Below are 25213 nucleotides of genomic sequence, written 5' to 3'. Positions count from 1 at the left end.
AGTATTTTTCACAGGACTAGAACAAATAATTTCACAATTTATATGGAAACACAAAAAACCTCAAATAGCCAAAGCAATCTTAATAAAGAATAATGGAACTGGAGGAATCAACCACCTGACTTCAGACTATACAACAAAGCTACAGTCATCAAGACAGTATGATTCTGACACAAAGACAGAAATATAGATCAATGAACAAAACAGAAAGCCCAGAGATAATTCCACACACCTATGGACAACTTATCTTTGACAAAGGAGGCAAAAATACACAATGGAGAAAAGACAATCTCTTTAAAAAGTGGTGCTCGGAAAACTGGTCAACCACCTGTAAAAGAATGAAACAAGAACACTTTCTAACACCATACACAAAAATAAACTCAAAATGGATTAAAGATCTAGATGTAAGATCAGAAACTATAAAACTCCTAGAGGAAAACATCGGCAGAACACTCTCTGACATAAATCACAGCAAGATACTCTGTGACCCACCTCCCAGAGTAATGGAAATAAAAGCAAAAATAAACAAATGTGACCTAATTAAACGTAAAAGCTTTTGCACAACTAAGGAAACTGTAAGCAAGGTGAAAAGGCAGCCTTAAATAAAAGCAAACAAAACAACTGACAAAGAATTAATCTCCAAAATATACAAGCAGCTCACGCAGCTCAATACCAGAAAAATAAAAAACCCAATCAAAAAATGGGCCAAAAAACTAAACAGGCATTTCTCCAAAGACATACAGATGGCTAACAAACACATGAAAAGATGCTCAACATCACTCATTATCAGAGAATGCAAACCAGAACCACAATAAGGTACCATCTCATGCCGGTCAGAATGGCTGCTATCAAAAAGTCTACAAACAATAAATGCTGGAGAGGGTGTGGAGAAAAGGGAACCCTCTTACACTGTTGGTGGGAATGCAAACTAGTACAGCCACTATGGAGAAAAGTGTGGAGATTGCTTAAAAAACTGGAAATAGAACTGCCATATGACCGAGGCAATCCCACTACTGGGCATACACACTGAGAAAACCAGGATTGAAAGAGACACGTGTATCCCAATGTTCACTGCAGCACTGTTTACAATAGCTTGTACATGGAAGCAACCTAGATGTCCACTGGCAGACAAATGGATAAGAAAGTTGTGGTACATATACACAATGGAATGTTATTCAGCTATAAGAAAGAATACATTTGAGTAAGTTCTAATGAGGTGGATAAAACTGGAGCCTATGATACAGAGTGAAGTCAGAAAAAAAACCAGCAATACAGTATATTAACGCATATATGTGGAATGTAGACAGATGGTAATAATGAACCTGTATGTAAGACAGCAAAAGAGACACAGATGTGAAGAACAGAATTTTGGACTCTGTGGGAGAATGTGAGGGTGGGATGATTTGAGAGAAGAGCATTGAAACATGTATATTACCATATGTGAAATAGATGACCAGTCCAAGTTTGATGCATAAAGCTGAGCACTCAAAGCCAGTGCACTGGGACAACACAGAGGGATGGGATGGGGAGGGAGATGGGAGGGGGTTTCAGGACTGGGGGACATGTGTACACCCATGGCTGATTCATGTCAATGTATGGCCAAAACCACCACAATACTGTACAGCAATTAAACTCTAATTAAAATGAATTTTTTAAAAAAGTGTACAATGCAGTCATTTTACTGTATACACAAAATGGTCCAGAATATTTTCATCATCATAGCAAAAGAAACTTTGTACCCATGAGCAGTCACTCTGCATTTCTTCTTAGCCCTAAGCAATACCTAATCTATGATTTGTTTCTCTATTTTCTTTTATTCTGGACATTTCATATAAATGGAACCATATATATATATGTATGTATGCATATGCACACACACACACACACATACACACACACACACACAGAGTCTTTCTATTTGACTTCTTTCACATAATATAATGCCTTCAATGTTCATTAATACTGCACCATGAAACTATTTATTTAACTTATATGCAGAGTACATCATGAGAAATGCTGGGCTGGAAGAAACACAAGCTGGAATCAAGATTGCCGGGAGAAATATCAATAACCTCAGATATGCAGATGACACCACCCTTATGGCAGAAAGTGAAGAGGAACTAAAAAGCCTCTTGATGAAAGTGAAAGTGCAGAGTGAAAAAGTTGGCTTAAAGCTCAACATTCAGAAAACGAAGATCATGGCATCCAGTCCCATCACTTCATGGGAAATAGATGGGGAAACAGTGGAAACAGTGTCAGACTTTATTTTTCTGGGCTCCAAAATCACTGCAGATGGTGACTGCAGCCATGAAATTAAAAGACGCTTACTCCTTGGAAGGAAAGTTATGCTAACTTAGACAGCATATTCAAAAGCAGAGACATTACTTTGCCAACAAAGGTCCATCTAGTCAAGGCTATGGTTTTTCCTGTGGTCATGTATGGATGCGAAAGTTGGACTGTGAAGAAGGCTGAGCGCCGAAGAATCGATGCTTTTGAACTGTGGTGTTGAAGACTCTTGAGAGTCCCTTGGACTGCAAGGAGATCTAACCAGTCCATTCTAAAGGAGATCAGTCCTGGGTGTTCTTTGGAAGGACTGATGCTAAAGTTGAAACTCCAGTACATTGGCCACCTCATGCGAAGAGCTGACTCATTGGAAAAGACTCTGACGCTGGGAGGGATTGGGGGCAGGAGGAGAAGGGACGGCAGAGGATGAGATGGCTGGATGGAATCACTGACTCGATGGACATGAGTTTGAGTGAACTCCGGGAGTTGTTGATTGGCAGGGAGGCCTGGCGTGCTGCAATTCATGGGGTCGCAAAGAGCTGGACACGACTGAGCGACTGAACTGAACTGATCCTCTTTTTGACTATTATGAATAATGTTATTAGTAATAGTGGACAAGCCCTTGGTGTTCTTTGGAAGGAATGATGCTAAAGCTGAAACTCCAGTACTTTGGCCACCTCATGCGAAGAGCTGACTCATTGGAAAAGACTCTGATGCTGGGAGGGATTGAGGGCAGGAGGAAAAGGGGACGACAGAGGATGAGATGGCTGGATGGCATCACCAACTAGATAGACCTGAGTTTGAGTGAATTCCAGGAGATGGTGACGGACAGGGAGGCCTGGCATGCTGCGATTCATGGGGTCACAAAGAGTGAGACACGACTGAGCGACTAAACTGAACTGAACTGAACTTGGACATTAAATTTTCAATTCTCTTAGATTTATGCCTAGGAATGGAATTACTGAATCATACAGTAATTCTACATTTAACTTTTGAATAACTGCCACATTGTTTTTTTTCCAACAAATTCAAACTGTATTCCAAAATGACTGTACCACTGTGCATCTATATCATCAATACAAGAGGGTTCCAATTTCTCCACACTATCACCAAAACTTGTTATTCTATCATTTTGATTATAATCATCCTAGTGGGGTGAAGTCCTTTCTAATTGTAGTTTGATTTGCTTTTCCCTAATGATCAATGATGCTGAACATCTTTTCATGTGTTTGTCGGCCATTTGCATATCTTCTCTGAAGAAATGTGTATTGAATATTTTACCCAATTCTTAATTGAATTCTAGTGTAAAATTTCAATATTATTTAAAGAACAAAAGATTACAACTGAACAGTAAGGAAGAAAAATTATAGGATACAATATCAGTAGGTTATTATTTAAAAAAAACAAATTTCCTCTAAATAAGCATCAAAGAAGTCACATGAGTTAATGAATTAAAGTTAAAATTCTGTTTAGGTTCTCCAATTTTCCTAACAGTAATACAGTAAACTTTGGATAAAATCCTACTAAAATGTAGTTATTGGTAACTGGTCTTTAATATTAAAAACAATTATCTTAGTTGCTTTTGAAAGTGAAGTGAAAGTGTTAGTCACTCAGTTGTGCCCAACTCTTTGTGACCCCATGGACTGTATCTCACCAGGCTCCTCTGTCCATGGAATTCTCCAGGCAAGAATACTGGAGTGGGCTGCCATTCCCTTCTCCACAAGGCTCTTCCGAACGCAAGAATCAAACCCGAGTCTCCTGCACTGCAGTCAGACTCTACCGTCTCAAAAGGAAAGCTGTTATTTGCTTTTAATACCTGTAAATTGGCATTTTAGATTTAAATTTCTGATAACCTCTTTTGACTTTTATATTCTCTTAAACCAAACTCTTAAGACTGTTTTAACCAAGGTTTAATATCAGACATAGAACAGTGGTTATCAATTCATTTTCTATAAGATAAAAAAGCATTTTAGAAATTCATTACCAATCTTTCATCCAATGTACCTCTTTCTTTCTGGTCTCCTCATCCTAATATCATCTCCAAGAGTCCATCCATCCAGTCAGTCCCACGAATCCTCACAAAATTCTTCCACATAAATTTTTCAGGGTCTCTGACTTGTCTCCCTCATTATTACCCTCATTCTCCCACAAATGTGATGATGCTAAAAACTCATCAACGTAAAACTGTCCAACTGTTCTTTATCCTCCTTTCTATCTTAAGTGCCCAGTGTCTTTTTTAGCTCTGATTTCCAGTGCTAAATCTGGGATTCAAATTTTAAATTTAAATTTTAAATCTGATTCCCACTATATATGGGCCTTGCTCTGTGAGCTCTGTTTCTTAGTAATTTCTGAAGCTCCAGCAGAGCCCTTACTAGGATTCAACACATTTGTAATGCCGATTTATAAATAAATCTTTAAAAAGTAATTTAAGAGCCAACATGCAACATTATATGAATTCTCAAAACGTCTTCATATCAGTGCCCACTCTTTACCATCGCAGTCATAAAATCACTTATGTAAATCAAAAGTTTTAAAAGTCACATTTTCCCCGTAACATCTGCTAAAATTTGTTCAGAATCTGTTTGGAAGTATCTGTGATCTGCACAATAAGCTTGGCCCCATTTTTCCTGATGTTCAGCTCTAATGTTGTGTGATCCTGTCAGGAGAGAAATGGGATGAACTAGCCAAAAACTCAAAGTAGGTTTATAATGAGGATGAGGAAGAGAAAATTTTCTAATATGGCAGAGGAGTAGGAGGACATAGAGTTCACTTCCCTACACACACATCAAGAAAACATCTACAAATCAAACAATTCTCACAGAGCACCTGCGGAACACTAGCAGAGGGCCTCAGACACTTAAAAGGACTAAAAAGATCCCCACATAACTGAGTAGAATGAAAGAAAGAAGAAGGGAAGAAGAGGGGAGGAAGTAGGACAGAACTTGCTCCCCTGGCATAGCACTGAAGGTAAGAAAAGGTTCCTGCATCTGGGGAAGTTTCTTAACCAGCAAGGAGATCAGATGGGACAGAAGGGGAACTTCAGGGGCTCAATAGAAAAAAGAGCTTATTGACAGCACAAATATGTATTTAGTACACAAAAAAAAACACCAAAATTTAAATTAAAAGTATATAGATAGCCAAATACAGCTAAATGCAGGTGTAAGTCAAAATGCCAATATGACTCAGAACAATATTTGAAAAAAAATTTTTTTCTTTAACTTAAAGCTATACTCCTAGGGTAAAAATGGTAAGTTTTGAAAATAAGAAAATATAACTAGTCAAAATTCTAATCACAATTAAGTTAACACATGAAAATTTATTACAAACTTCTCTTGCTCTAAGAAATTATTTATGAAAAAGGAGGGACTTCCCTGGTGGTCCAGTGGTTAAGAATCTGCCTCCCAATGCAGGAGAAATGAGTTTGACCCCTGGTCTGGGAAGATCCCACTTGCGTGAGGCAACAAAGCTCATGCATCACAACTACCGAAGCCCACGTGCCCTAGAGCCCATGCTCCTCAACAAGAGAAGCCACTGTAATGAGTAACCTGCGCCTTGCAATGAAGAGCACCTCCCACTCGGCAAACTAGATAAAGCCCATGCAGCAACAAAGATGAAGAGTCAATAAATAAATAAAATTTAAGGGAAAAAGGAATTATTTATAAAAAGGAATTGTAATATAAAAAGTGTACTTCAGAAGTTCAAAAATCATGATTTGAAAGTCATTTTATTGTCTTTATTCCCACTGGTCCCAAAGAGTTGTTCATGACTGACCGACTATTTCCTATAGACAGTGTCAACTACAAATTGGCATTTCCCATGGGCACTTGCCATCCACCTTTACAAGGATTACATCATGTGCTGCTGCAGTTGCTGACCTCCACCATTCCCTGAAAGAAGTGCAGGGTAAGAGCAGAAATGAGCACTCTGTACTTAGGGGTAGGCGAGTATGGGTGGAAGACAGGTCTTCAGATAGTTACATATTTTCAGGAGCAGTTTTATGAGCCCAACTTTTATATGTCCTCAATCTAGAAAAGCACTAAAATCCTTCATGGTGATGACTATTCCTCGTGACTAGCAAAAAATTTCACGAGACTAGCAGAAACTTTTTGGAAAAATACGTGCTTGATTTCACGTATTTCCATTTCACTAAAAGCATATATATACTGATCGTGCCCCCTGCCTCTTTGGAGCAGGTTCTCAAAGTATCTGAGGAGATGTCTTCTAGACTACAGTCCTAATTTAGCCCCAAATAAAACATAACTTGCAACTCTCATGTTGTTCATATTTTTTAAAATTGACAAAAGGTTTACTAAGCACACAGTAAGTGTTACTATTTTTAGTCACTTTCATTAAATAAACATTCAGCATCAAGAATATAATCGTTATCATTCTACAAACTCTATGAAAAAGTAAAAGTACTTACATGCCAAAGGAAGAAAGCCAGAGAGAAACAAAGGGCTTCAAGGAGTACTTGCTCAATAAGTACTGAAATGGCTCAGTAATTTACATGCTGTACCCACACTGGGTGAAAGTCAAAGAGGAGAGTAAAAAAGCTCGCTTTAAACTCAACACTCGAAAAACTAAGATCATGGCATCCGGTCACATCACTAACAGCAAAAAGAAGGGGAAACAATGGAAACAGTGACATACTTTATTTTCTTGGGCTCCAAAATCACTATAGATGGTGACTGCAGCCATGAAATTAATAGATGCTTGCTCCTTGGAAGAAAAGCTATGACAAACCTAGACAGTGTATTAAAAAGCAGACATTACTTTGCCTACCAAGGTCCGTCTAGTCAAAGCTATGGTTTTTCCAGTAGTAGTGGATAGATGTTGGACCGTAAAGAAAGCTGAGCGCTGAAAAACTGATGCTTTTGAACTGTGCTATTGGAGAAGACTCTTGGGAGTCCCTTGGACTGCAAGATCACACCAGTCCGTCCTAAAGGAAATCAGTCCTGAATATTCATTGGAAGGACTGATGCTGAAGCTGAAGCTCCCAAATTTTGGCTACCGGATGTGAAGAACTGACTCATTAGAAAAGATCCCAATGCTGGGAAAGACTGAGGCAGGAAGAGAAGGGGACAACAGAGGATGAGATGGTTCGATGGCATCACCAACTTGATGGACAAGAGTTTGAGCAAGTCCCGGGAGCTGGTGATGGAGAGGGAAGCCTGGCGTGCTGCTGTACAAGAGGTCGCAAAGAGTCAGACACAACTGAATGAATGAACTGAACAGAACTGAATCTTCATTGTAGATAAAGTTACTTGTTTTTTTTCTGAAAATTATTAACTTATTTTACATATTTGAACTTTCCTAAGGACCATGTTACTTACACACCAAAGTACTTTACTAGCAATCCTGATGATTTTCTAGAGTTTACCTGGCAGAAATCCAAAGGGATGCTCAGTCTATTCTGAATTGATCTTTGCAGGAACAGTAGGAAATCAAAGCTTTCTTTCTAACTAGAGAAGTATTATAACCAAGTACTTAAGAAAAAAATTGAGGAAGTTAAAAATTGTCATTGGAAGGAACAGAATCAGTGAGGAATAAAAATAAATTTATTATATACATATTATTATTTACCATCATTATTTACTGAATGACTAATCAGAATTAACCAACCCTAAGTAACAAGACAAAATTAAAATTAAATCATTAAATTCGATGTGTTTTTTTAAAAAAGTCAATAAATGGAAGGCTAATAATACATCTGACATAGAAAAAATACACAATAATTCTATTTAAATAATCAAGATTTTATAAACAAAATTATAAAATACTACAAACTATGCACTCCAATCATGTTTGATTTTATAGGCAGTATTTAAAGAAAGTAGACATTTTAATAACTGTTTACTCAATGATAGTTTCCATGAGGTCACAAAACTATACTTAATATTAACTTATCTCAAAGTTAACAAATTTGATCTATTCCATATACTTCATTATCAATATCACTTGAAGTGAAGTGAAAGTTGCTCAGTCATGTTTCACTGTTTACAACCCCATGGACTATACAGTCTCCAGGCCAGAATACTTTAGTGGGTAACTGTTCCCTTCTCCATGGGATCTTCCCAACCCAGGGATCAAACCCAGGTCTCCCACACTGCAGGTGGATTCTTTACCAGCAAAGCCACTAGGAAAGCAATTATTATGATAGCTAACATCAGCTATCCTTATCAATATTTGTTCTGTATTTCTGAAAGATTTAAATACATTATCTTTGCAAAAAGGAAGTGGAAAATTAAAAATTAACCATCTCTGGGACTTCCTTGGTGGTCCAGTGTTTAAGAATCCACCTTGCAATGCAGGGGACATGGGTTCAATCCCTGGTGTGGGAACTAAGATCCCACATGCCTCAGGGCAACTAAACCCCTGTGACACAATGCAGAGCCAGCATGTGGCAACTACCAAAGAAAACAAACAAAAAAATTAACCACCTCTGAAAGGACTGAGACAAGAGGTTGAAAACTGGGACTGGTACAAAAATCTGTACACAAAAAATTAGGTATTTCTACAAGTGTAGAAAATAGCCCTAACCTCTAGTTTTGTTACCTGAAGAAACAAAAATAGAGAAGCTCAGTTTCAAGCATATTTTACTCAGTGGAGGGCAAAGGTAAAGTGTAAGGCTAAAAATATAAGAATGTGCGTACATGGAACCTTTCCGCCCCCTCACCCATCTTGCTTTCAGAACATGTGCAAATGGGCAGGAAACTCTTGGTTATTTTCTGGAAAAAAGGAATGATCTCAGGGAAAAGCCCCCAAAACACTGACACTTTTGCTCCCACACACAAAAAAAGTCAAACAACTTGAACTCACCTTATGGAACTCACTTTATGGAAGCCCTCCTCAACAAGCCCTACCCAATGTAAATAAGGTTCCCAATTAGCATTTTTTCAATATAAACAGACAGCTAAGGGTGCTCATGGAAAGACAAAGCACAAATAAGTGAGAAAAGAGTGAGTGTGCTTGTACCTATAGCAAATATTCTCATAGAAGCTAAACTCTTTACCACTTCTTTTACTTGCTAGTGTTTATTATTTGCATGTGCTGTTTCCTTTGCCTAAAACATATATATGCCCTTGTCATTTCCTCCTCCAGCAGGCTTCATCCTTCAGAATTTTTAAATCAAGTCACCTTATTAAAGAGACTTTTCATAGTTTATATATATATATCACATGCATTTCTTTGTTTACTTATTTATAATCTATTTCCCTCTGTAGAATATAAGCTGTGACCAGATTTTTATCTCAGTCACTGTGATCCCAATAATTTACGCACAGTAAACACTCCATAAATGCTGAATATATATTAATGTTGTAGAATGTCTTAGTGAATGAATAAAAGCAGCTTTAAGATATTTCTTAGAAGAGATAACAATTTCTTTACACTTCAAGATTATTTTTAAATTGTTTATTTCTTTTTCCATTGCAGCCCTATAGAGCCCAATAAACATCTCTTCTTAGGTTTTGCTTTCTCAATTACCCTTTGTCATTAGTAAAATGGAAAAGTTTATTTTTTGAAGAAACTTTTGAAAAGTTACTGTATTATTTCAAGTGTTTCTTTTAGGCCCCTAAACTCATTCGGAATTTAAACCCAAAACTTCAGAAAAACGGACTGGTTGGCAGGATCCCCTGAATACATCATTTACCTTGACAAGAACCATAATTCATCTTCTTTCCTCTTAATAGTGTTTTTAAGTTTGTATATTTTGCTAATATAGCTCATGACATACATAAACTATGAGGAGGCAGGAACAAAGATATGAGAGATTAGCAAACAAAAAATATCAATTTAAAGCAAGGAAATAGAGGAAATGCCTGAAAATTCTGTAATAGCTAAATATATATTAATTTCCCAGTATCAAGTTATAATTTCTCAATATTAGTTCTCTAATTGGACCCTCATTCACTTTTTATGACAGGAAAAAATACTATAATTGCAATCCAGGGACAACCTGAAAAAAGAAAAGCTGCAGAAAGAGCAGGTTTAAAGGAAAGACTGGGAATCTGGTTTAGTTTGAGACACATGGAGATGTTAACTATGCAACTTGATAAAAAAAAAATACAGAGTTTAGGGGAGGGATCCAGCTGACAATGTATATTTAAATATAAGTGGTGCTTAAAACTGTATAGACATACTTAACCCTATAGATGGTACTTAAAATCATGAAAAAAAAAAAATAAGATCACTAAATGTAAATGTAAGCTGAGAAGAGACTGTGAGATAAATTGGTAAAAGACATAAACACTTTTTCTTATTCTAGAAAAACTTTTCAGAATTATTTCTATCAATATTTCTTTAACATAGGCCTATTATTAAGGTGCTGAGAATTTATGAAATGAGAAAGATATCACTTATAGGGATGCTGATTTTTGATAACTTTGGGGGGAGTGGATAAGAAAGATAAGGCGAATTTAGTAAATATTGTCCCAAAAGAATCCAGTGTAAAATTACCAAAAAAGACGAAGAACCCATCGTAAACTTCAAGTGGAGTTTTCCCCTTTTTAAGCCCCAAATCTCCTTTTTCTCTTTCTCCTTTATCCTTTTACATCACTCATCAAGAAGTCCTCATCTTCTAACACCAAAACTCAAGATTTTTGCCTGGCATCCAATTCTTCAGGATAACAAGAAAAAGGAAAGTGAAATGCTAATTCAAATGGTTCTAAAAAGCCTTTCTAAACTAGAGAGAAAAGAGGCATTGAATTTTTTTTCTACCCATTTTTCACTGCTTTGCATATATTAGCACTTAAGTCTCTCTCTCTCTCTCTCTCTCTCTCTCTCACACACACACACACACAATCTATCCTCATACCCTTTCCAGGGACATATTTTGAATTTGCTCATGTCACTTTTCTGTTTAAATTTCTACAGTATCATCCATTATGTAAAGAAAATAGAAGCTAATTCTTTTTCTTCTCAAAACCTGATTGTATCTAACGTACAGTTAGTAACAGCTCCAAATTATTACTATGCCTCCCTACAAGGTACCAGCTACTTAAAAGGATAATATGAAAACATTATGAAGAATTTTGTCAATACACTCTAAATTTAGATGAAATATATTTCCTGAAAGACTGAAACTACCAAACCACATTGAATAAGATAGTCTTAATAGCCCCACATCTCAGGGACGTCTCTGGTGCTTCAGTGGTTAAGAATCCACCTTCCAATGCAGGGGACAAAGGCTTGATCCTTAGTCAGGGAACTAAGAGCTCAAATGCCTCAAAGAAAAGATTCCCATGTGTTGCAACTAAGAACAGATGCAGCCAAGTAAATAAATAAACAAATATATGTGCATTTTTTAAAAGCCCTATATCTCTGAAAGATTTGAATTGGTAGCTAAAAATTACCCCACAAAGAAAATTCCAGGACCAGAGAGCTTCATTTGTGAATTCTATAAAACATTTACAGCGAAACAATATTGATTCTGTGTGAGTTTTTTCCAGAAAATTGAAAAGGAAACAATGTTCTCTAACTCACACTGCGAGGTCAACATTACCCTCTTAATACCAAAACCAGATAAAGACATTATTAACAAACACTACAGGACAATATCCCTCAAACATGCATGTGTGCGTGCAAAGTCACTTCAGTTGTGTCCAACTCTTTGCAACACTATGGACTATAACCCGGCAGGCTCCTCTGTCCATGGGATTCTTCAGGCAAGAATACTAGAATGGGTTGCTGTTTTACCACTGAGCCACTTGGGAAGCCCATCTGTCATACCACATGGGAAGCCCATTTTGCATATAGATGCAAAAAACTATAAATAAAATTTTGGTAAATCTTATCTAATGGTATACTAAAAAAATAACATACATCACAACCAAATTGGGCTTATCTCAGAAACTTAAGTTGATACAATGTTCTAAACCAATCAGTGCAATTCACTGTATTAAGCTAAAGAATGAAAAATCATATATATAATCATCTCAATAGATACAGAAAAGGCATTTAACAAAATCCAATATCCATTCCTGATAAAAACTCTCAGAGAAGTAGGTATAGAAGAGAACTTTGCTAGCCTGACTGAAGGGCATTTACAATAACCCTACAACTAACATCACAATAATGAAAGATGAAAAACTTTCCCACTAAGATCAGGAAGGAACAAGACAATGATGTCTGCTTTTGCCACTGTGGGGAGACAGCAAACTAGCCAAGATGGCATGTTTAGGCTCTCACGCTCCATGTTTTGTAAATAATGACTATGTAACAGCTGAGACCATTTATAGCACTGAGCATAAGCGTCACAAGGTACTCCCTCGGACACAGGCTACTTCTGTTATATGGGCTCTACCTAAAAAGCGGCAGCATTACTGCTGCATCACGACTGTGTCCACTGGGTCAGCAACAAGAGAAGACAGCCTGTCTACTGACTGATATGGCTGCTCTGTCAGCCAGGAGAGAACACTGTTATGGCTGCTGTGTCAGCCAGAAGAGAATAAATGTGTCTGCAGTTCCTACAGCTCCTCGAATTTTCTTCGAGTCTCTCAGATCACGCCTTGCCTACCATAGGTTCAGCGACAGTGCACACAATGAGATACAGCAAGACAACTGGCGCTGCAATACAGCCAGCTTTATTCCACACTGTACTGGAGAGGACAGTCAGTGAAGCAGGCAATAAAAAAATAATCTTTCATGATTAAGAGAAAAGTAAAAATATCTCTAATCTCAAAAATCATTATCATATTTGTAGAAAATACCACTGGAATCTTAAAAAAAAAAAAAAAGAACCAAGCTACTTAAAGTAATAAGGGCTTCCCTTGTGGCTCAGCTGGTAAAGAATCTGCCTGCAATGCTGGAGACCTGGGTTCGATCCCTGGGTTGGAAAGATTCTCTGGAGAAGGGAATGGCTACCCACTCCAGTATTCTGGCCTGGAGAATTCCATGGACTGTCTAGTCTATGGGGTTGCAAAGAGTCGGACATGACTGAGCAACTTTCACTTAAAGCAATAAACTTAGCATGGTTACAAAAATCAACTGCATTTTAATATACTAAAAGTGAAAGTGAATATACTGGTGATGAACAATAAGTGGATTTTAAAAAACAGTATCATTTACAATAACATCAAAAAAGGACAAGAGGTGTGAAAACACTGAAAACCACAAAACATTCTTGAGAAATTAAAGACCTAAAGAAATGGAGAAATATACCCTGGCTATAAGTGGGAAGAAGTCTCATTATTAAGATATCACAAGGTCCAGCTCAAATCCAAGAGAAGCTGATTGCACAAAGTTATGAACATCAGGAGGCAGAGATAGCTGGGGACCATCTTAGAAGACTGCCTACCACGGGCACCAATATTAGTAAAGTATCTCCATATTAATTTTTGTTGAATACCCTTGTAATTCCTCTAAAAGTACTCTGGAACCAAACTACCTGGTTTACTTCTGGGTCTTCTAACTAATGTGTGAGCTTGCCAATCATTTAACTTCTCCATGCCTCAGCTTCCTCATCTATAAAATAGAGATAATGATAGAACCTATCTCATGCAGTTATTGAGAAGTTTAAATGATTAAATATAATTCTGTAAAGCACCAAGTATTTGGCACACAATAAAAAAGTGCATAAATACATCCATACAAACAACATAAAAATGTACTTACTATTACAGTGTTGATTATAACATATCCTTCTTAGATTTAACTATTTAGTGATGCCCATTATAAATAAAACACAGTTTTAGGCAAGATGTATACAAAGACAATTTACTAAATTGCATGTTATTTAATCTTCATGGACTGAAGAAAAAGTATCTTATTTCCATTTTTTAACCAAAGTTTAACAAGCAAACATACATAACGTCTGGGATGACCATAATCTTGTTTACCTGGTACTAGTTTGTGCCTATTATTTGGCCGAAACTGTCAATGGTACCCTCTTTTACTCTTAAAGTGTCCCAGATTGCACAAAAATTAGGGTCACACAAGTGTGTCATAATCCTCAAATCGAATGGAAGCTGAATCTAGGTAAATACATCAACATAAGGGACAAACAAGCCAGGGATAAAGAAAAAAAGAAAAAGACCAAAAAAAAAACAAACAAAACCTGAAAAAGGAAGAAGAAAGGTAGGCGGCAGGACAGCTAAGAGTGGTAGAGCCAGGGTGGTAAGAGAATAACATATGCTTCAAATGTCAAAATAAAAAAATCAATATACCCACAACCTGAAATCAAGATTCCTTTTTTGCCTGTAAACACGGCATATTCTTAAAAGCTTAACAATACTTCATAAAAAATTTAACTGGCATTTCCTTAAGGATTAAAAAATCCATAAATGAATACCAAATAAATATTAAGGTACCATATTTAATTTCCCTTTCCTCTGTTTTTAATATATAATCAAAAAGTTGATATATAATTCTCAAAGTCTTTTTTTTTAAATTTATTTAAACCTGTATGCTACAGGCCAAGTTTTAGCAAGAAACCATTTTATAGCTATTTTTAATCTCCCACCTGAAAACATTAGTTGACTCTGGAAATTCTAATCCCTTTAAAACCCAGCAGCATCAAAGCAAATAGTCATGATCCCTTAAGAGGATAAATATGCTGATTTTAATTAAAGACTAAATTATGTCACTTGGTGTATAATTTTTGCATCTGTACTTTGAGTAGTATTTATATATCATGTGCCTTTCATTAATGAAAAATTGAAAAGAAAGTATATATTTTGAAGAAAAGCCTATTGACAGAGACACTTTTAAAAGAGCTGTACCTTGAATTTTCCAAGAATTTAAGATAATAGGAAAAAAGTCCTGGTATGTGCTACTATCAGATGAACCTTGAAAACACTATGCAAAGTAAAAGAGTTATTCAGTCGCTCAGCTGTGTCCAACACTTTGCAACACCATGAACTGTAGCCTGCCAGGCTCCTCAGTCCATGGAATTTTCCAGGCAAGAATACTGAAGTGGGTTGCCACTTCCTACTCCAGGTGATCTTCCCAACCCAATTTTCAAACCTGCGTCTCCTGCTTTGGCAGGTGGATTCCAGTAACTGTGGTTACTTATTTTAAAAAGCAAAAATACTGAATGGTATGACTAGGCTTATTATGCTAGTTTAAAAATAGGCCAAGTACTAGCACTGCATTCTCCTCACACTAACAATGGTAATTTAAAATAGTGAATATTAAACATGTGGGCTCCATAGCTAACCCACAGAATTTCCACCCCAAATGTTAATGTCTGTGTATCAAATGTCCACTCTGTGTGTACTATGAAAGTTTTATTTATGCCAGTCACAAAAGACTATACACTGTCAGTTCAGTTCAGTCACTCAGTAGTGTACAACTCTTTGTGACTCCATGGACTGCAGTACATCTAGCCTCCCTGTCCATCACCAACTCCCGGAGCTTGTTCAAACTCATGTCCGTTGAGTCAGTGATGCTATCCAACGATCTCATCCTGTTGTCCCCTTCTTTTCCTGTCCTCAATCTTTCCCAGCATCAGGGTCTTTTCCAATGAGTCAGTTCTTCTAATCAGGTGGCCAATGGATTGGAGCTTCAGCTTCAGCATCAGTCCTTCAAATGAATATTCAGGACTAATTTCCTTTAGGATGGACCGGTTGGATCTCCTTGCAGTTCAAGGGACTCTCAAGAGTCTTCTCCAACAGCACAATTCAAACACATCAATTCTTCAGCACCCAGCTTTCTTTATAGTCCAACTCTCACAACCATACATGACTACTAGAAAACCATAGCTTTGACTAGACGGACCTTTGTTGGCAAAGTAATCTCTCTGCTTTTTAATATGCTGTCTAGGTTGGTCATAACTTTTCTTCCTAGGAGCAAGCATCTTTTAATTTCATAGCTGCAGTCACCATCTATACTATACACTGTATGATTCCCTTTATATGAAAAGTTTATAATAAACAAAGCTGAAGTAAATTACCACTTGCCTCAGGCTGGAGCTTGGGTGGGGAGGATGAAGGGAATGGGGAAAATGTTCTAAAATTATGTGATGGTTGTACAACCCTGTGAATATACTAAGACTACTGAATCATATACTTTAAATGGGTAAACTATATGGTCTATGAAGTACTATTTCAATAAAGCCGTTACCAAAAGGGAAGTACTTAGATTATAATACCTATTCAAAATACATACCGTTATATAATATCTTACAGATGCAAAATATGATTCTGATGCATGTTTAGGGGAGAAAACTATGAAATATATGCATTAGTCATGTTAATTTGCCCAAAACAATGATGCAAGTACACTTATGTCACTAAATTTTCTACTTATTTTCAGACTATAAACAGATTTCTTGCATGTCTTTGACTCAAGATAAATTTAAAAATTGACTTGACTTTAAATTTATGGTGGATATTTCCTGACTTCATGTAGAAATATAAATAATTTTTAAAAAATTTGTCAAATTGTAGAGTTTTACTCCTAAATAACATTAATTAACAATTTTTTGATACCAATAAGGATTATCTAAAATTTTTGTAGCAAGTGTAACATTTTAAGTGTACACACAGTTCTATGTTATCTTCTTAAATTCTGTTTCTAGAGTATCAGGCGCAAACTATTAATCACTTCTTGAACTAATTATATCATGTCATACTCAATTATTTTGAAAGAGTTAATAAACATCAGGTTGATTTAGATGAGCACTAATAACTGTCAGATAATCCAAACAGATCTAGCCTGCAGAAGCAAGCTATTTAAGTTACTACTATTTTAACTAAAAACAGATCACAAAAATGGAAGGTAAGTTTCAATAATCTACCATTATTCAAAAAAGCACCACATGGCTATATTTTGACAAATTTATACATGATGGCACTATCTCTGGTATTCAAAACTAAAATGTCAGGTAGTTGATATACCATAGAGAAGTAATCAATGCAAGTATATCAGTTCAGAAAGTGACATGAAACTGCTCTTTGATGGGGCATAATATTAAGATTGAATAAAGCAAGGAGAGTAATATCAGCAAGATGGTGAAGTAGGAAATATCAACCTTCATCACCCAACAGAAAACAATTAGATAGCAATCCACAAATGAAAATGGTCCTGAAAGGGCTTGAGTCTAAGTCTAATTAAGAAACTATAGTAACATGTCTTGATGGTGGCTCAGACAGTAAAGCATCTGCCTGCAATGTGGGAGACCCAGGTTAGATTCCTGGGTTGGGAAGATCCCCTGGAGAAGGAAATGGCAATCCACTCCAGCACTCTTGCCTGGAAAATCCCATGGACAGAGAAGCCTGATAGGCTACAGTCCGTGGGGTCGCAAAGAGTCGGACCCGACTGAGCGACTTCACTTTCTTTCACCTTCACAGTAACATTAATAGGGCAAAAAATAAAGGGTAACTGCATAGAAAGGGGAGAAGGCAATGGCACCCCACTCGAGTACTACTGCCTGGAAAATCCCATGGACAGAGGAGCCTGGTAGGCTGCAGTCCATGGGGTCGCCAAGAGTTGGACATAACTGAGCGAGTTCACTTTCACTTTTCACTTTCATGCATTGGAGAAGGAAATGGCAACCCACTCCAGTGTTCTTGCCTGGAGATTCCCAGGGACAGGGGAGCCTGGTGGGCTGCCGTCTATGTGGTCACACAGAGTCGGATATGACTGAAGCGACTTAGCAGCAACAGCAGCAGCATAGAAAGGATCACTGGGGAGATCAGCTTACTGAAGATGTCTAAAGGCAACTAGGAACAAAGAGGAAAGGTGGAAACTATCAGCCACAAGACTGAAGAGCCCTCACAACAGCTGCTCTCGAGGAGACTGGCAGTTTTTACCATCCAAGTAATTAAGTTATTGCTGTCACAGATCTTGGGGAAGGAGATGTCACTGTGCTTACCCCAAGTAAGAGTCACTATTATTCTGGCCTGGGAAAAGAACTTCCAGCTCTCCCCGACCCTGAGCACATCCCAGACACTACAGCGTCTAGTTGCTCTCCTTGTTCCCATATGCCAGACCTGGATCTAGGGCCACTTTGTGGTACCCATGCACCAGACTCCAGTTCTGCCACTGGTGCACATATGACCACATCTTAAGACTTGGAGGCACTGTCACTTCCAGCTAGCCAGCACCTGGACCCAAATGCCATCACTGCTCTCTAAGTGCCATGCTTCAGACTCCATCTACATGGCTAATTCACACACATCTACAACTCTACATCACTGCTGTTGTGGTATAGCCAGCACACCAACCCCAGAGCCGCTGTCACTCTGCAAGCACTATCTTTCCAGTCCCCAGCTCTATGACTGGTCCACAGGTGCCCACACATCAGACACCAGCACTGGTGTAGGCTCTTCCAAGCCAGACCCAGTACCAAGAGGAATCCCTTGCACAATGATATGCCCTGTGAGAGAAAAAGAGATCAGCTGGTCTCCAGCAGCCTTTGTTGCTGCTGCAGGGGTCTTGACCATTGGGGACTCCTGCAATCTTCACCAATGCTAACCTCAACTGATGAAGCTGCATGAAGACTACACTGCTGGGCCTTCTCCAGAGCTAGAAATGATTTAGCTTTAAGGATACCTACAGACTGAAAGCGAAGGGAAGAAAAAACATATAAAAGATATTTCATGTAAAGAGAAAAGATAAACTCAGACAAAACACTTTTTAAGTCAGAAGCTAAAAAAGAGACAAAGAAGGTCATGATATAATGATAAAGGGATCAATTCATCAAGAGCATTTAACTGGAAATATATACGTACTCCAAAATCAGAGGACCTTAACATATTAAGCAAATATTGGAAGATCAGAAGGTAGAAATAGGCAGCAATGCAATACTAGTAGGAATTTTAATATCTCACTTTCAACAATGGAGATATATATATATATATCCACAAATATATATATCAGCTCATAATGTATATGTATGTCAAATCACCACATTGTACACTTTAGATATACGTAATTTTGCTTGTCAATTATACCTCAATTTTTCTTGTTCCTTTTTGGACATGCTTCATGGCTTGTGGAATCTTAGTTCTTTCACAAGGGATTGAACCAAGGCCCTCGCAGTGAAAAGACCAAAACCTAACCACTGGTGCACGCATGCTAAGTTGCTTCAGTCATGTTTGACAATTTGTGATCTATACATGATATTCTCTAGGCAACAATACTGGAGTGGGTTGCCATGCCCTCCTCCAGGGGATCTTCCCAACCCATGGATCAAACCCGCATCTCCTGCGTCTCCTACATTGGCAGGCAGGTTCTTTATCACTAGTATTATCGGGAAGCCCCGCTAACCACTAGATAGCCAAGGAATTCTCAGCTTCAGTTTTTTTAAAAAAAATGTTAGCTAAAGCTAGTTGAGGTATAACAACTTTCACTATATATTATATATACACATATGCTTACACACACAAAAATGTATATGAACATTTAAAAATATATGTACATATTAATCATTTTTAATATGCTCTTTCAGTTCAGTTCAGTTCAGTGGCTCACTGGTGTCCAACTCTTTGCAATCCCATGAATTTGCAGCACACCAGGCCTCCCTGTCCATCACCAACTCCCAAAGTTCACTCAGACTCACGTCCATTGAGTCGGTGATGCCATCCAGCCATCTAATTAATTCAATACTGCTGATACCAGATAAAACAACAAAATTTCATTTTTCAATTTTGTTTCTGTCTGCTTATGGTAGTCTGAGAGCTTTGTACAGTGCCTTGCTTTAAATTTATATCAGTAAAATATCATTTGATAAGAGGAGATAACATTTTTAGTTTTTATACTTTTTTCCAAAAGTAACTATTATACCTATATAACTAGGTTCCAAATGTTTTTCTGATTAAAACATTTAAATCCCTAGAACAAAACTGAATTCTCGATGAACACATTATACATTCTCCCTAGTGAGCTGACATTTCGAGCAAGCATAAATCACGATCTTACCTCCAAATGGTGGAATCACAATCTTGAACATGTCAACAAATGTTGCATGAAGCAATTTTCAAAGTTAATATAAAATCATCTATGGAAGTGTCATAATTACTTTTAATAAAAGTGGTACTATGATATAAACATATATTCAATTTCACAAATCAAAAATATACAAGAAAGAGTCAAGAACTGGTAAAACTTCCAACCAATAAAAACTTAAATAATATTCAGAAACTCATTTATATAAGCCACTCTGTGGCCCTAATAAAGATAATTACAGATTTTAAATTAAGGTGAAAGTTATTTTGAGACCTTAGTAACAAATCAAAAAGGTATTCTATGCAGTCCTAAAGGGCATTTTCCTAATCTCCATTATGAAATCAATCTAAAATGATATGATATATGAATTCTTTGTAGTATTGACCTTTAAAGTCCTGAGATCATTTTTAGTGCTTTTTGAACATTAGGAGGAAAATTTTAAAAGAAAATTTTGTGTTCAAATCTCAGACATCAAACAGGCACTCAAAGTAGCTTATAGAAGCAAAGAAGAGTTCTGCAGAGGATCGCAAAAATATCTGGGCCAATTCAGAGTAATAAATCACACAGTTGAATGCTGTAGCCAGTGTAAAGATAGGGTGGCTAACTGCCCAGATGTATTTCCCTACTTGAACACTTATAATTTTGCACTCTTAGTATAACTCCTGTCATTTGATGGAAAAGTTAAAAATCCAAGAATTCCTTGGCAGTTCAGTGGTTAGGACTTTGTCCTTTCACTGTGGAGGGGCCAAGGTTCAACCCTCTGGTAGGGGAACTAAGATCCTGCAAGCCATGCAGTGTGGCACAGTCAAGTAAATAAATAAATAGATTTTTCAAAATGCTGAAAACCCAGCACAGATACAATAACAAAAATATGAATCATCAGGAGCTTTTTGGGGAGAGGTGCATTTTATAAATATAAGTACTATGAGTACAGATACCAATGCAAGTATCTGTGATCATTCTGCTAAACATAGATATATTCCTCCTCTAGTGATTTCATAGAAACTAATCATATCATATATACCTTTATATAAAAGTTTATATATTTGCACAATTCCTAGTATATTTTTAACTCTTCAAATATATTTGGGAATCATACCAGACCATAAGACTCTGAAGAATTGAAGAATTTATCAGTCTGATGAGTCAACATATATGAACAAAGAACTTTAAAATGTTGGTTTTATTCAGCAAGCATATCATAAAAGAATTTTTTGGTTTACAATGTGAGGTAGATGAAGTCAATTGTAAGCATAAAAAAAGGTGAAATCAGAAACTTGACAACTCTATTAACAGGCATATTTTTCAAAAAACTAAAGTCAGAGAAGGCAATGGCACCCCACTCCAGTACTCTTGCCTGGAAAATCCCATGGATGGAGGAGCCTGGTAGGCTGCAGTCCATGGGGTAGCTAAGAGTGAGATACGACTGAGCGACTTCACTTTCACTTTTCACTTTCATGCATTAGAGAAGGAAATGGCAACCCACTCCAGTGTTCTTGCCTGGAGAATCCCAAGGACTGGGGAGCCTGGTAGGCTGCCGTCTGTGGGGTCGCACAGAGTTGGACATGACTGAAGTGACTTAGCAGCAGCAGCAAAGTCACATTATCATACTGGGCCTCACAGTTCTGATCCTACATACTTCTTACCACCCACCTAGAGAGTCTAATGTGGAGTCTGTGGACATACCACAGATGATGTTTATGTTAAATACAGCCTTGCAAATTAAAAAAAAAAAAAAAGTAATTCACTTGCCAAGATAGAATAATGCTTCCATTTTGCTTATTTGTCTATTTGTTATAACTTATTTTGTTTTCATTTTTAAATACTAATAAGAGATCAAAGAAAAGCATCTTTAGTTGATTTAAGTATGGTTCTAACCAACCATAATCAAAGTATTACAAAACTAAGACAGACAGCCAAGTATAAACAAAGATAGGATCCTGGACTTGAGCCCTTCTCTTTTACTTAAATATTTTGAACTGGTTTCCTCGTTTCTTACATGAGAAAAATAATAACAATATCTACTTCACAGAATTTTTGTTGAAGACTAAGCAATAACGTGGATCTGAATATAGGTTTATAAAACTGGAAAGAAATATATGAATTCATTATCAAGTAATAATTCTGCCTGAAAGACAAGCAACTCAACATACAGTATAGCAAATATGCTTCTTTATGTATCTCTTAATTAAAATGTTCAATTAAATAAGGATTCATCTAAATATACTGCGTAACTACTGATGTCTTCCCTTTTAACAATCTGGAGGTAAGAATAATTAGTATATTTTATAAACAAGAGTAATGACCCACTTTTATGTTTAAGATAGATTTTTCTCATACTTTTCAATTTTGCTTTAGCAAGTATTTTGTTCAATTAACAAAATATGTATGCGTTTCCAGTTAAACTTTATGAACAGACCTTAATAGAAGAAAGATATTTACTAAATTTCTAAGTCAACTCTAAATCTTTTCTTTTCTCTTATTTGGTTCATTTAATGCAAACACAGTAACAGTGTAATATATTCTTTCTCAGTGGTAAATAATAAAGCACCATTTTGCTTTCTCTACACTCATTACCTGAATGAGGCTTTAGACAGAACCAAATATAGTTACAATATCAAACACAACAATCAAAGGTAAAATACTTTCAACAAACCATACCTAGTAATAAGAACTGCATTATCGTGGTGGGCAATCCCATTTTCTGGAATGGTGTTTCCATCACTTTGGTGGGAGAGAATGGATTTCTGCCATTTACAGAAGCTATCGAGGGACTTGTCTGCATGGTGGTTTATCTCCAAGTTTGGCTGCAATACAACATGCATACCAGAAATGTTCCAAACAAATTACTAAGGTCAGTTGTTAAAACTTTTGAAGACTAAAGTGGGACTATAATTAGACATAGTGGTTTCTAGGAATAACCTCTTGCCAATTTTCATCTCTGTCATATCTGGCCTAGAATTAATTTAATGTATTATTGAACAGCTATTCTTTCCAGTTTCAACTTTAAAGATAATGTGAATATATGTGATTATCAGCCTACAAAACCAACCAAAACCACTCTTATAAGGTCTGCCATGCAAATGCTCATCTTTATACTGAAACATATAGCTCACACACACATATATACATCTTGTACATAACAGGTATACTCTTGTAAACTATTTCAAATTTGCTTAAAATATTAAGTGCTTAGAGCTGAAAGTCATATTCAGCTAGAACTTTCTAAGAGTAGCAATAATAAAGTATACTTTTTAATATGTCTACACTCTGTTAAGAGTTTTAGACTTATAAACTAACTCATTCTTACCTGATCTTCTGTGAGAACAATTAAACGTGCCACTATAATATTCACAACGTTTCCTAGGCTGGAATCACGGTAAAGTTTGGCAACCTGACCTCCAGAAAATAAGAAAAGACACAAAGTCAGACAAAAATCACAAAGTGATTGTTCAATTTTTTAGAGTGGTAGAACAATTTTTCATCAAATTAACCACTGTGTGTATAAAAAGGTATTCTTTTATCTCATGTCACTTAGAATTCTACCCTCAAGATATCTTAGTAAAAGGTTTGTTATACATATCTACTTTAAGAAAAATTTTCTTCTAAAGATGAACTACAACATAGTAATTAAGAGGGTGAGTCAATCTAAATGAACAATAAAGTAACCTTCAAATTTATCTTCCATAGAACTGAAACACTAATAGATCAATTCTAACTTTCGATGAGCTAGTTCTCAAAATTATTTCGCAATAAAAATCCATGACCTTAGTCAAAAATCACAACAAATTATTAAGTTAAAAAATTATATAGAGGGATCAAACTTACAATATTCATCACACTCAAAATGTAATGTTCAATGTCTTTGCGGCCATGGTAGCCCACCATCATTTTGTCTGCCACTACTAGTGTCTCCACAAACCGCTCAATGCTTACTGATCTCTTCTGTCTCTGGTGGATATGTGTGCCATTAATTGGTAGTGAAGAAGGAAAAGCAGATGTGTCATTCAACCACCAAGGTTTGCCACTTCTTAGGAGGTCTACAATAAAAACAATTACATAGTTCACATAGGTTAACTAATTTAACCTACTTATTAACCTACTTTCATGCAGACATGCTTCTCAAACTCTCTAACATATTAAGATTTTTCAAAGTGAGGGAAGGGGATGAGGAAATGCAGTAATGAAAAAATTAAACTCTTCAAATTTTTCAAAATAATCTTACCTGAAAAAATTAATAACATTAAACTGTTGAACAAAATAAATCTAATAGTTAACTTTAAAAAAGGAATCTTCAAATAATCAGTTCACATTTTTCCAGTGAATGATTATGTCATAATACTTTTAAATTTAAAATCTATACTTTAAACCGTCATTTCAAGTTGTTTAAAAAGCAACTATTAAGCATTTACTTTCTGAACAGCCTAAGACACTTCTGATGAAGAATATTAATATTGCAAAAATCTATTTCTAAAATGCTTTGCAAGAATTTATTTTAAAATAAGATGCTTTTATTAAACTATTTTATTAGAGCAATTTTACTGCTCTAGATAAAGACCCTGACTCAATGGACATGAGTTTGAGCAAACTCAGGGAGACAGTGAAGGACAGGGAAGCCTGGTGTGCTGCAGTTCATGGGGTTGCAAAGAGTCAGACATGACTTACTGACTGAACAACAACAACAAACGCTCTAGAAATCTCAGTTCTAAAAAGATATGAATTATCTTTTCCATTTAGTTTCACAGTCTAGAACTCTTTATCCTGACAAAGTATCCAATATATTCCTTTTCCAAACTCTAGAGGTAAATGGGATTAGAATCAGAGTTGAAAGACAATGATTCCAACATCACTCACTTTAAACCAGATTTCAGTGTGGATTGTAGCTTTTCTTTTGATTTCTAGATATTTGGTCCTTCAGCACAGAGGAAACTTTTCAGTACTATGGCATTTGTAAACATTTGCCTAACTTATATTCATCTTCATTTAGTAAACTTGAGCAAGTACAGATCCATTGTACACATTTTCTTTTTTTTTTAAGGGAAAA

At 36.4% G+C, this 25213-nt stretch overlaps 1 protein-coding gene across 4 annotated transcripts in view; it reads right to left on the bottom strand.

Moving 5' to 3' along the window:
* ADAMTS6 (ADAM metallopeptidase with thrombospondin type 1 motif 6) overlaps positions 1–25213 on the bottom strand; it is a 430884-nt gene that overhangs the window by 383407 nt on the left and 22264 nt on the right. For all 4 annotated transcript variants that reach the window (XR_009731737.1, XR_009731739.1, XR_009731738.1 and 1 more), the window contains exons 4-6: positions 23998–24209; positions 23480–23563; positions 22831–22976 (exon numbers count right to left, since the gene is read on the bottom strand). Coding sequence is in view for 1 of the 4 variants with exons in the window: in XM_061393406.1 (XP_061249390.1) it covers positions 22831–22976; positions 23480–23563; positions 23998–24209 (442 nt within the window). In the remaining 3 variants the exon portion in view is untranslated. The remainder of the gene's footprint in view (positions 1–22830; positions 22977–23479; positions 23564–23997; positions 24210–25213) is intronic.

This window comes from Bos javanicus, chromosome 20, assembly GCF_032452875.1.
Source record: "Bos javanicus breed banteng chromosome 20, ARS-OSU_banteng_1.0, whole genome shotgun sequence".
In the NCBI taxonomy this organism is placed as follows: Eukaryota; Metazoa; Chordata; class Mammalia; order Artiodactyla; family Bovidae; genus Bos; species Bos javanicus.
The sequence above is the reverse complement of the archived record's forward strand: the minus strand, read 5'-3'. Positions and strand labels throughout refer to the sequence as shown.